We start from the raw sequence: 12,437 nt of genomic DNA on the forward strand, positions 1-12,437 counted from the left end.
TTAAATGCTGCTAGTAGTTTGCTTCATTGTTTAAAGTTTGCTTTGTTGTTTTTTATGTTTTGAACTCTTACGGAGGTTAATTTTTGGGTTAATCTCAATTTACTACCCTGAAGTTTCGTGGTTTTCAACAATTGGTACATGAAGGTTTTTTCATCCCAGAGTCATACCTTAAGTCTTAATTTTGGGATAGTTTCATGCATCCGTTAAGTTTTCTGTTAGAACTTCTGTTAACTAATGACATGGTGCCCACGTGGACAATAAGTGAGCGCCACGTGTCAATATGGGCCTACTTCAAAATTAAAAAATTCAAAAAAATTCAAAAACACAAAAATAAAAAGAAAAAAATAAGCCCACCCGTCCCTCACCCTTTCCATCCTTTCTCTCTTCTCTTTTCTCCAATTCCATTCCCTTGTTCTCCTCGCCCACAACACCCTTGCCGTCATCCTCATCACGTTCTTCATCTTCCTCACATGCAACTACGTCGCCTCGCACAGTGTAGCTGCCATTCTCTTCCCTCCTAATCCTCGCCGAGGTCACCAGCCTCTGCCAGTACGTGTGGATGTTGGCCAACGTTGCCGCCTACGAGCCAAAACCTTAAGCCTTCTTCTGTAATGGCTCGATTGTGAATGAATCTGAGTTCTGCACCGTGCAAATACCTAGATCCAATTGTATCTCCAATGGTGAATTAGATTGCCATCTGGGTCTTCTCTATTTCCCTTGAAACCTCTAATTCCAATTCCTAGTCCAATTTGGCTCCCAGTCCTAAATGGGTCAAATTGATGGAAATGAAGATCTTTGTTGCTTTTCCCACCTAGCACATTTCAGTGTTGGGTTTATGCTGGGTTTTGTAGGGTGTGGGTTCAGATAGATTGGCAAATAGACTGGCGGGGTTTGTTGGGTGATTCTCGTCTTCTTCTTTTCATGGTGAATAAGGGGGAGGAAGAGAGTGAGGGTAGTGAGAGTGGGAGAGAGAGAGAGAGAGAGAGAGAGAGAGAGAGAGAGAGGTGCTAGGATTTGCATAAGAGAAAATGAGGTTGTGGGGGTAAGGGATAGGTTTGGCTTTTCCTTTTTTTTGTGGTTTTGTTTTTTTGTGTTTTTTTTTTTTTTTTTTTATTGAAGTGGGTCCATATTGACACATGACGCTCACTTATTGTCCACGTGAGCGCCACGTAATCAGTTAATAGAAGTTTTAAAGAAAAACTTAACAGATGTATGAAACTGACCTAAAATTAAGACTTGAGGTATGACTATGAGATAAAAAAACTTCATTTACCAAATGTTAAAAACCACAAAACTTCAAGGTAATAAACTGAGATTAACCCTTAATTTTTTTTATCTGTATATTAGTATTTGGGCTTTCTCTTATGTAATATATTGTGTTTGATAATAAAATAACGTTTCAAAAAAAAAAATTAAAAAAAAAAAAGCACTACACTCGAACAAGTTAAACATGTGGCAGCAATGAAAACACGTGGAAGTGAATTGTCATCCTGTGAAGCATGTGTAAGCCTTGAAAAAAGCTTCTACATCTTGAAGTCCCAAAAATGTAACCAGATTTTACAAATACATCCAAAATGATCTCCGGGAACTCAATAAACCAAGACCGCCTTCAACAACTAAAGGCCTTTGACCAATCCAAAGCTGGTGTCAAAGGGATCGTTGACAAAGGAATCACCAAAATCCCACCCATTTTCATCCGGCCGCCGGAAGATTCCGCCGGCGACAACCCAAGTTCCCGCCAACCAACCCAAGCCCATTTCAGTATTCCTGTCGTGGACCTTGATGACACTGTCGGCAGGCACGATGACGTTGTTACCAGAGTCCGGCGGGCCGCAGAGACTGTTGGTTTTTTTCAGGTGGTGAACCATGGGATTCCCCAGAGAGTGTTGGACGAGATGTTGGAAGCGGCACGTGGGTTCCACGAGCAGCCAAGGGAGGTGAAGGCCGAGTACTATAGTAGGGAGCTGATGAGGAAAGTCAAGTTTGGGAGTAACTTTGATCTATATCAGTCAAGGTTTGCCAATTGGAGGGACAGTTTGTTTTGTGTGATGGGTCCTGAGCCTCTTGATCCTCAAGAATTGCCGGTGGTTTGCAGGTTAGTCCATAGATTGAATTCTACTCTAATCCTATATTGAAACATTTCATAATCTTATGTGAGATCTCTTATTCAAAATTAGCATTAGTAACTACAATCTTATGTGCTCAACTCTACTCGATCGTGCCTCAGTAGCTCTTTTGTTTGGTTCTCTCTCCCACAATATACAGATCTGGAAAATTTTCCGAAAGTTCCGAATCAGACCTAAAAATTCCAGAAACTGAACCAAAATTGTCCCAAATCGAATATCCCAAACCGTCTGGTACCTGATCCTGAACCGATGGTCCAAAAAGTTTGATACGGGTTCGGGACAGAATCCCATATGCTTTTGTTCAGCAATTCCAAATCGAATCGATAAATATTTTAATATAATTTTTTTTATATAGTTGAATTAGTAATGGTGATTGGATTTGGTCCGACTCTCTCTCGCACCTCACTTCCTCACGGACCTCATGCTCTCGGATCTCTCTCAACCTTCGAAGACAAGTCCTGCTACCTCTCCTCCCGCCCAAACCCCAAACCCCTAAATCCCGAGAGATTGTTCAATGTGACTGGCTATACAAATGGTAGAATATAGCTGAGAGATTTTCCTGGTAGACGGATGGTACATCACATATCACTGTACAAATAATGGAATATGTGTGTTAAAAAGTTAATATCGGACAGCGATTGGGCACTGAAAAGAGACTATAATGTTGGGGATTTAAGAGAAATTTTTCATTGTGATTGAAATACTAGTGGTACATTACGTGTTTTTATTTAAGTAGTGGAAAATTTTATTTTTTAAGTTATTAATTTTTTAACACATATATTTCACCATTTGTATAATAACACGTGATGTACAACTCCTTGTACCTGTCACATTGAAAAATTTCTTTATGGTATGGCCAAGCTGCTTACTTCTAATCAGATCGACCCCCAGAGGGTCTGATTCTCTGTTGGATTTTTTTTTTTAATGTTTTATCAAGATAGAGCATACACAAGATTATACAAGTTAAATGCAAGATGAAAATGGAGAAGAGAGAACAAGTTTTCATTCTTTCTGTAAAAGCCAGTCTCTTTCTTGTTTCCCACACAAAAGAACCGAAAATTGGTTCTGAAAATGTTGATTTCAACCGAGTGATGTTTTCACCCGAGAGAGAGAGGTTTTACACATTGGATAAAGCATAAACCTTTTTACACCTTAACTAGCATCATTATGTCTGGAGCCATAATGCCTCCCACCTCTTTGCTAGCACCTAGATTCTAGGCATATTGACTTCCAAACATAAAGCAAAGACAACTTAGGCCATTAACAATACAAAACCAACGTGGCTTTCACAAAGCCATTGCATACAGACACAAGTAAAACATTACAACTGAACATTAATTTATATTAACATTCTCTTACTCGGTTCGTGCCCTGATTCTCTCTCCCTAAGTTCTCTCTGTTTTCTCCGTCGTCCAACAACCACACACCACCACCAAACGACTTCATCATTGGATATCAGATTCTGTTTCCTGTGTAATCCTAATGTTTCGATACTTTTCTATCAAGTATCGGAAGTGTTGTGATTTACAACTCAAAATTAGGATGATGCAGAAAATAGATTTATGTTACCTATTTCGTTTGGTGTCCTATTTGGGTACTGGATTTGATTGCTTGGTTAGACCTATTTAGTGGAGAGATTTTGTTAATTAGCTATTTGATTAGAATTTAGATTTACTTCCAGGTAGAATTAGGATTGTCATTGTACCTAAGTCCTATGCACTATAAATAGGACGTTAGGGTTGAGTTTATTTTATGTGCTGTCATCATTGGTTTAGAGAGTTTTCTCTCTTTTGGTTTTGGGTGAAGGTAACCGTTTGGAGTCATGAGTTCTCTCTTCTATGTTTCTTCGAGTTTTCTACTTGTTTGGTGTAGGGTTTGTAATTTGTGGGATTTGGGTGTAGATCTGGCAATTTTTGACACGACACGGTGACACGACACGAAAATAACAGGTTTCGGGTCAACATAATAACTTATCGGATCACTGTCGGGTGACCCGTTAAGAACCCGTTAATTAGGGGTATACACGCAAGTAACATGTGGGTAACCCGTTTCGACCCATTAAGAAAAAATTTATTTTGATAATTTTAAAGTTTAATTACTAAAAGATTTATTATAAAATACAATAGCCATATTAATATATACAATATATTCTATATTAAATATATAGTTTTGTATTATTATTCTATATAAGTTTTAAAAGAAAAAGTTTTAGTCATTATTTATTTTTATTATGAGAGTTCCTTATTATCATTACTAGGATAAATTTTACTTAACATGTTGTCCAAAATTAAAATAAACTAATATAGTATTTGTATAGGCAAGAACTAAGAAGATATACATACAAGTATGAAAAATGTGAAAGAATATGTAAACACTCGTAATTCATCATTATTCCTCAACGAGTAGATAATTGTTATACTTACATTATCGTTTAGATTTTTAAAATCCTCCAAACCTTCATGAATAATGTTTTTTTATTTGAGGGAAAAATTAATAAAATTAATAATAATTATTGTAGAAGTGTAAAAAATGTAAAAAAAAAAATATACAATCACTCATAGTGATAAACTTTACAACTTTAATGAAGGGATCAGTTTCGAAATCCAACACTATAGTTCATAAACCTTAAATTTATATTTAACCGTCGATTGCCATTTACGCTTTATTCTTCTTACTGAATTTCATTTTTAAAATTTTCTTTTTTGAAAACATGATCATCTTGCGGATGTAAGAAGATGAACTGTTCATATTTTTGATATCACGTTTTGATATTTTCGGTTAATTGAAATATGAGTCTATGTCATATAGTTTGTAGAAACTTTATAAACATCAAGCAATATTTTCACTAACCATAAAACTCTGAATATAATATCAACGATCCAAACCGTTCATCTTCCTGCATCCTCTAACAGATCAAGTTTTCAAAAAACAAAATCTGAAAAAAAAAAATTTGATGAGAACAATGAAGTGTAAATGTAAACAACAATCAACGGTTAAATTTTGATCTATGATTTACATGATTATAGTGGCGAATTTCGAAGTTAAGTTCTTCATGAAAGTTGTAAAGCTTGTCATTATGAGCGTTTATATATTTTTTCTATATTTTTTACACTTCTACATTAATTAAAAAACTATTAAAGACTTTAGGTAAGTGAAAATATACTTAAAAGAAAAATGCGTTTTTATGTTTTGGATATGACAATATGATATGTATATACTTATTTAGTATTATGTTTTTCATTTGATTATTTATTGGTTTAAAATATATTTTCCTTAACGTGTAACGGGTCGGGTCATATTACCTGTTAATATTATCGGGTCGATTTTGGGTCTGGTCATTTTACCTGTTTATTTTAACGGGTATTACACGACACGAGCCATTAAGATATCGTGTATGACACGAAAACGACACAAACACGGAAAACACGACACGAATGCCAGGTCTATTTGAGTGGTGTTGAGAGTAAAAACACTTTTTTGTAATCTTCATTTGTTTAGTGAATTTTTTCGTTGTGCTTCACTTGTGGATGTAGGTGTTCATGCCGAACCACGTAATCTCATGTTCTTTTGATATTGTTTGTTTTTAGCTTTCGTCTACAATGTGGATATTTGATACTTTGGTTAGAATTCACTTTCCATTACGCATAAAAGTACATCATGAAGATGCTAATATTCTAGTTGTGGAGCAAAAAATAACCAAGAAAATTATAGAGGTGACACGTAGACTTTTGGGGTTAAAAATACAAAATTACTCCTGAGGCACATCAGGACTCTCACGCGCATGCAACGGACAATGACTGCTCAATCGAGGTCAAAAGTGATCAAAATGATATTCTTTTAAAACCCTGTCATCACTCCTCATCAAATCTTCACCCATAAGGTAACTCCTAATTATTCTTTTCAAATTGAGAATAATTGCCAAATTAATTGATTAATTACCTAATTGATTGCAAGATATTATTTTGGCATAATATCTTGCAATTAGAGCCAATTTCCACCATAAGTGGCTGGTCCCTATTTCTCCAAATAGGGCCGGCCACACCCCTATATATAGCTTCTAATTTTTCCAAAAACCTAAGTTCATTATTCTCTTAAAATTCTCTTTAACACTTTCTCTCTCAAATTCTAACTTTGATATCAGAGATTCTTCGGCCAAAGTCCCCCCATTCATCGTGAGCGTATGAGGCTCTTAGCCTTGATCTTAGGTGTTAATTGTTTTGTAGGTGTATTTTCGTCTAAGAAAAAGAAGGCGGAAATTTGCATCCACACTAGTCCCCTCGAAAAACAAAGTTTGATATTTATAATCTAATGACCAAATGCATCCCCAGTCTTCTCTAAGCCAAATATGCATGACAAATCAAAAACATCAAATGGACATGGGTCGTTTTTTCTTTGTATAGATTGCTTGGGGGTCAAGACTAAAGTTTAGTTGAACAATAGCATCTGCCTTCTGTTGTTGTAAGAGTTATGAGTACTTAAAATTTTGGTCTAGCGAAATGGATATGACAAATGATTCTCATCCCAATTGTTGCATTTTGTTTTCTGTGTCTAATTTGCAGAGACATTAGCATGGAGTACTCAAACCACGTTCACAAATTAGGTGTTACTTTATTTGAATTGTTATCAGAGGCACTTGGGCTTAAATCTGATCACCTTCTAAGCTTGGATTGTGCAAACGGACATCTTATTCTCACTCACTACTATCCGCCATGCCCTGAGCCTGAACTAACTATGGGCACTACCAAACACTCAGATCCAGATTTCCTTACCATCCTACTTCAGGATCATATTGGTGGCCTCCAGGTTCTGTGTCAAAACCAGTGGATTGATGTTCCTCATGTGCCGGGAGCTCTAATAGTCAACATCGGAGATATCTTGCAGGCAAGCCTTTCTAGTTCTTACATATCTTCTTAACAACTCTAACATGCATATTAGTAGCATTGCATTAGATGTAATACTTGTTGGCTGCAAATTTGCTACTAAGCACTTCATTAAGTACATTTTTATTTTGGAGTCGAACATAAGGTTCATTGAAATAAACATAAAATTTAGTTGGAAGTAGGCCAAGCTTAGAAGGTAATCAGATTTAAGTCAAGTGCCTCTAATAGTAATTACTCTTGGTTTATTCTATCTAGGCCACAAACATTTTAATTGGGTTCTTCATTGTAGGCTGGGCTTATATGAGCACTTCAAAATAGTCACCATGTACTTTTCGACATGTGCAACATGTTGTACAACTATATATGTCAAACCATTTGTTGTTGGATTCTTGTAAATTGTTTTATTGTGTTCTTGCAGCTTATATCCAATGACAGATTTAAGAGCGTAGAACATCAAGTGCTTGCCAACTATGGAGGACCTAGAGTATCCATTGCGTGCTTTTTCACCCTTCATCTTTACCCATCCACAAGGTTGTACGGCCCCATTAAGAATTTGTTATCAGAAGATCATCCACCTGTGTACAGGGAAACCTCACTGCAAGACTTCATTTCGTACTACGAAGGAAAGGGGCTTGACGGGAACTTTGCACTAACACATTTCAAATGTCGAAGGTAAAAACAAGGGATTTGGAAGATGTACGAATTTATATTCAATGTGAATTTTTATAGGATTGTATTTACTTTGAGGACAAGTTGATCATCTACTCATTATCTACTATAAATAAAGGCATTGTGCGGAGGAATCAGAACACACACAAGGATCCCTACAATTTCTCCATTGTGTGTCTTGCTGCCACACCCCTCTTCTCCTTTAGTTAAATATAGGTCACAACACGTCATCAGTACGTTCCTATGCTGTGCTACGGTATTTGAAGGAGAATTTCTACTACAAACTAGTTCATCAAGATCATCATGCAATCTAGGTTCTTCCAAAAAAAAAAAAAAAGGTTTTAATGTCAAGATTTTTTTAGCCTTGATTGCATGAACCCTCACTATACTGCATGAGCCATCTTTACGTTTTACAAATTTTAGATTCTGCATAATTGTTTATGCATTATATCCATAATACTGCAATTATAGGAATGAGTAAATTGTAGCTATGGTCCCTTAACTTTAACTCAATTGGAGCAATGGTCCCTCAACTAAAAATCCATTACCTTTGGTCCCTCAACTTATCAAAATGTGCAGCTATAGTCCCTCAACTAAAAATCCATTACCATTGGTCCTTGAACTTTAATTCAAGTGGAGAAATGTTCATTTAACTTTAATCCAATTGTAGCAATGGTCCTTACAATATAACTCGTTTTGACAAATATTTTGACATAGTTGACGAAAAGAACCATACTTATACACTTTGATGAGTTGAGGGACCCTAATTATATAAATGGTCATTCCAATATAGCTTATTTTGACAAAATTTTGACAAAATTGATGAAAAGGACTATAGCTATACATTTTGATAAGTTGAGGGACCAATGGTAATGAATTTTTAGTTGAGGGACCATTGCTCCAATTTGATTAAAGTTGAGGGACCATTTGTACAATTTACTCTATAGGAATTGGTATTGTGTTTAATTGAATATCTGTTTTCAAAAATCCGATGAGCAGCGACTCGAAGTCGCGTCGTTGAGCCACCAACACTCATGGCTAGCAACCTAAGTTGCTGAAGTTGAGTCGTGAGTCAAGTTGGGGCTCCGTTGCTCCAAGCTTGAACCCTTCTCAATCACAAATGCAAGGTTCTTTATTGAACCCCGAACTCGCATCAAGGTCCCCATCCTAAAACTCAACTTCCCAAAGCAGCGATGCTAGCCTTCTTCTCCAATGACCACACCCAAAAAATGCTAGGATGTTTTGGACCTCTCGAGCCCAATTGGGCTTGATGCACCCTCAACCCGAAGTGAAGAAGAAGAAGAAAAAAAATAAAATAAAAATTCTTTTGGGTTTTGCCCACTGGTCTGCCTGCAGTGGCCCACTCCTGTTGCTACCCCATTTGCCTCTTTGCCTATGACGCCACAGAGCCCAAACATGTCCCTCTCTTGCATGGGCCTTCATCTTGTTGACATTGGTGGGACGACTTCTAGTCGCGCCTACCACGCCTAGAACGGTTGTTCGGGCGTCGTTTCTCACTAATGTATGCTTCAAGCATAACGGTCAAGCCTGTAGGTCAAGCTTGATGATTCTTCATCAACACCTAATTCTGATTTTCAGTAAGAAGTAAAACAGAGATCAATTCTGAAAACTTAGTAAATTTATGTGCCCGAAGCGTGTAAACCTCGTTCCCAAGACCTCAAACATCAAGAATAAGGGCAAAGCACCCGATACCATGGATGCGATATGTGCTACCACTATGGTGTGAAGGACCATTGATCCAGTATTTGCCAAGCTCCTCCTAAGGTCGTAGCTGACTATCATTCTCGTCGTAAGAAGTTTGAATGAAGCTTTACTCGAGTGGTGGAACTGGAGGTACGAAGATGGAGGTTTTTGACACAAGAAGCATCTACTCCAATGGAAGAATAGATTCTTAGGTATGGGCCCACATATTGGCCAAAATTTACCCATGGGGACCAAATTCCCTATGTGGCCGAACCCTCTAGTTTTGAACAATTTCCTTTATGTTTGAAGAATTTGTTGGTGGTTGTTTTAATTTTTGGATATTAAGTTTTATGGATTATTTTCTCGAATGATTAATTGAATGGAATTTATGTTTCGGATATTTATACTTGTGACCAATTTAATTTATTTATTCCTAGGTATGATTAGTGAGGAAGCTAATTGTTTGGCTAATAGTGCAACCACACACAGTATTTTACTTGAATGCACCTATTTACTAACTTCGTACCTAAGAAGACACTTTTGATAACCCGCTCAGACTCATCCAGCCTAATCGAAGGATACAGGCCGTACAATGTTATCCAATGGTACTGAATTGACCATGGTTGTTTTATTTTGTTACTTTTATTATTTTACTAATTTGTCATTAGGTAATTAAATTGTTTCGTTAAAAGTTGTAAAATGAGAGGGGTATGTTTCACATATAAATGTTTCACCAAATTTACCTTATTATTAATATACAGATCATCGAGAAAAATAAATGACAACATAAAAATAAAGTTTACAGAAAATAGGATATGCCTCATTATTAAAAGAGTGAGCAGAAAGGTCGTTCGTTGACTTGTCTGGCCGGATGAAAACCACATAACAAAGAATGTTACTCATCCACCCAGTAGTTGAAGCTTGAAGCAAGCCAGAGGCCTTGAAAATCACACTATCAAGCTTTCCAGTATTCAAAAGTTCATGGATATCAAACTTGTAGGGCGTGGAGAATACGACCGAGCCACTGAGATAAAAGCTTTCGATGATACAAAAGCTGGTGTGAAGGGCCTCGTTGATGCTGTCACAGTAAATGTACCCAAGATATTCATCCGTCCACCCAATGAGCAAACCCAGTTTGCCACGTGTCACCCACCCAACATGCAAATTCCTGTCATCGATCTCTGATAGGGATTTTAACACACACCCAAAAGGGCTAAAACACCTATAATACTTGCAAGAATGGCAAGGATATTGTAATAGTTCCTGCAAAGTCGTTTTCCACAGGGATTATTAAATAAATTGAAGCAAACCAAATTCCAATTAACTATTGTAAAACAAAAATTTGAGATGATTGATTTTTATGACCTACTTAAATTAAAACGAAATTGATTAATAAAATTAAACGAATCTGCAATATTAAAGGTGAAGAAAAAGGAAATAGTTTTGGAGAAATCAATTTAAGAAAACACTAGGGATCCGCCGTCACCTTAACAATCCTATATAGTTATCTCAATTACTTATGACTTACACATACATATTTCGAAGGTTAGGTTTTCCTAATATATGCCTACTTTAATCCCCAACATAGATTGTATATCAAATGTGCAATCTGTCTGTGGTATTCATATCAAATCTAAACATGCATGACTCATTAAGTTTTGTGAAACCTATTGAAAAACCATGCAACCCTCAAGATGTGGTATTCATCTTAAGTGAACTTGCACATATTAATCACAAGAAGCTTTCGTCAATTTCAGGGACCAACCTCCAATCAAAATTGCATCAAATTATTTTTTTAAACATCTTAATGGTGATCAAGCATCAAGAAAATTAGATAGTTTAAACCAATGATCAATAATTCGAAAACCTGCATGCATATAATCAAAACACCTAGAATGGAAAAAGTCTAAAAATCTCTATGCTTGGCCAATTCCCTCTCTTCAAGAACGAATAGAGAAGAAGTTAACCCTAGGAATAGGGCGGCCAAACTTATTTAACCTAGTAGAAATTAAATCCTCCTAATAAAAGGTCTTCCAATCAAACTAGGAAACTAAATAACTAAAATAAAATAGGAAACATAACCCTAAATTAAATGATAAAATTCGACTAAAATCTGAACAGCCACGTTTTGGACCTTTAAAACTGCTCCAAAACTGGTCCAATATTGCTGGATTTAAGGTTTGGAATATTCTAAACACTTCTCTAGAAGGTCACAAACCCATCAGAGGTCATCTTGGGCTCCAAAAACGCAATTTAAATCCAAAAACGTCATTTTCCAATACTGCGCACTGCTACTTTATTGTATCACCAGAAAATAACTGCTTGGTAGAAAAATCCTAAATTTTGACACAAATATGCCAAGAGACACACAAACGTTCTCCAATTTGAATCACTCCAAAGTTCGTCTGTTTGATTATGTTTTGGTCCAGAGGAATTCAGATGTCCTATATTGAAAATATAAATCAAAGTATCAAAATTCTACCAAAATGATTACCAAAACATACCAAGAATAAGGTAAAATATACATGGACAGAGCCAATGAAGGCTCACTGGGGGTAGATTCCCCCACTCCAGTAATTTGTTTGTTTAGTTGCAGACTACAATTATATAATATATACAGGTTATATTTGAAGAAAATATATATATCTAATATTCAACATACATTCATTCTACTTATACTTCATATCAAATATTATATCAGCAATAGTGCTCTTACTCTGTCATATATTCAAACCGAAAAAACCCTCTCCCGCCTATCATGTACTTATATTTTTCTTATCAATTTGCCACTTTCCACTACTATATTGAAATTTTTGTAAAATTGGAATTGTGATACATCATCATTTGAAACCATCCTTAATACCATGACAAGTTTGTTTCTCAAGGGCTTGATGAGAAGCCTGCTTTTCACCATTTCAAGCTTTGAAGATAACAACTTCCACACGGTGAAACTTTGAAAATTTACATAAGAGCGTGGGCAAATAAAGTTGTTTAATTACACATCGTGGAGTTGCATGGACGCTCATTGGTTTCCTTGTTAAGTAATAGCTGATGAAAT

The 12,437-nt window shown here is 36.2% G+C and overlaps 1 protein-coding gene across 1 annotated transcript; it reads left to right on the forward strand.

The window, feature by feature from the left end:
• Positions 1–1,505: 1,505 nt before the first annotated feature.
• LOC126608530 (1-aminocyclopropane-1-carboxylate oxidase homolog 1-like) lies at positions 1,506–7,844 on the forward strand. Its single transcript, XM_050276470.1, has 3 exons — positions 1,506–2,095; positions 6,686–7,007; positions 7,425–7,844. The coding sequence occupies exons 1-3, from the start codon at positions 1,575–1,577 to the stop codon at positions 7,680–7,682; spliced, it is 1,101 nt and encodes a 366-aa protein (XP_050132427.1). The 5' UTR covers positions 1,506–1,574; the 3' UTR covers positions 7,683–7,844.
• Positions 7,845–12,437: the final 4,593 nt, after the last annotated feature.

Source organism: Malus sylvestris, chromosome 16 (genome assembly GCF_916048215.2).
Source record: "Malus sylvestris chromosome 16, drMalSylv7.2, whole genome shotgun sequence".
Lineage (NCBI taxonomy): Eukaryota > Viridiplantae > Streptophyta > Magnoliopsida > Rosales > Rosaceae > Malus > Malus sylvestris.

Excerpts from the sequence above, each read along its gene's own strand:
- LOC126608530 (XM_050276470.1), top strand. The coding sequence starts at position 1,575 with ATGATCTCCGGGAACTCAATAAACCAAGACCGCCTTCAACAACTAAAG. Across the intron at positions 2,096-6,685 it reads GAATTGCCGGTGGTTTGCAG|AGACATTAGCATGGAGTACT; the intron begins GTTAGTCCATAG and ends TCTAATTTGCAG. Across the intron at positions 7,008-7,424 it reads ACATCGGAGATATCTTGCAG|CTTATATCCAATGACAGATT; the intron begins GCAAGCCTTTCT and ends GTGTTCTTGCAG.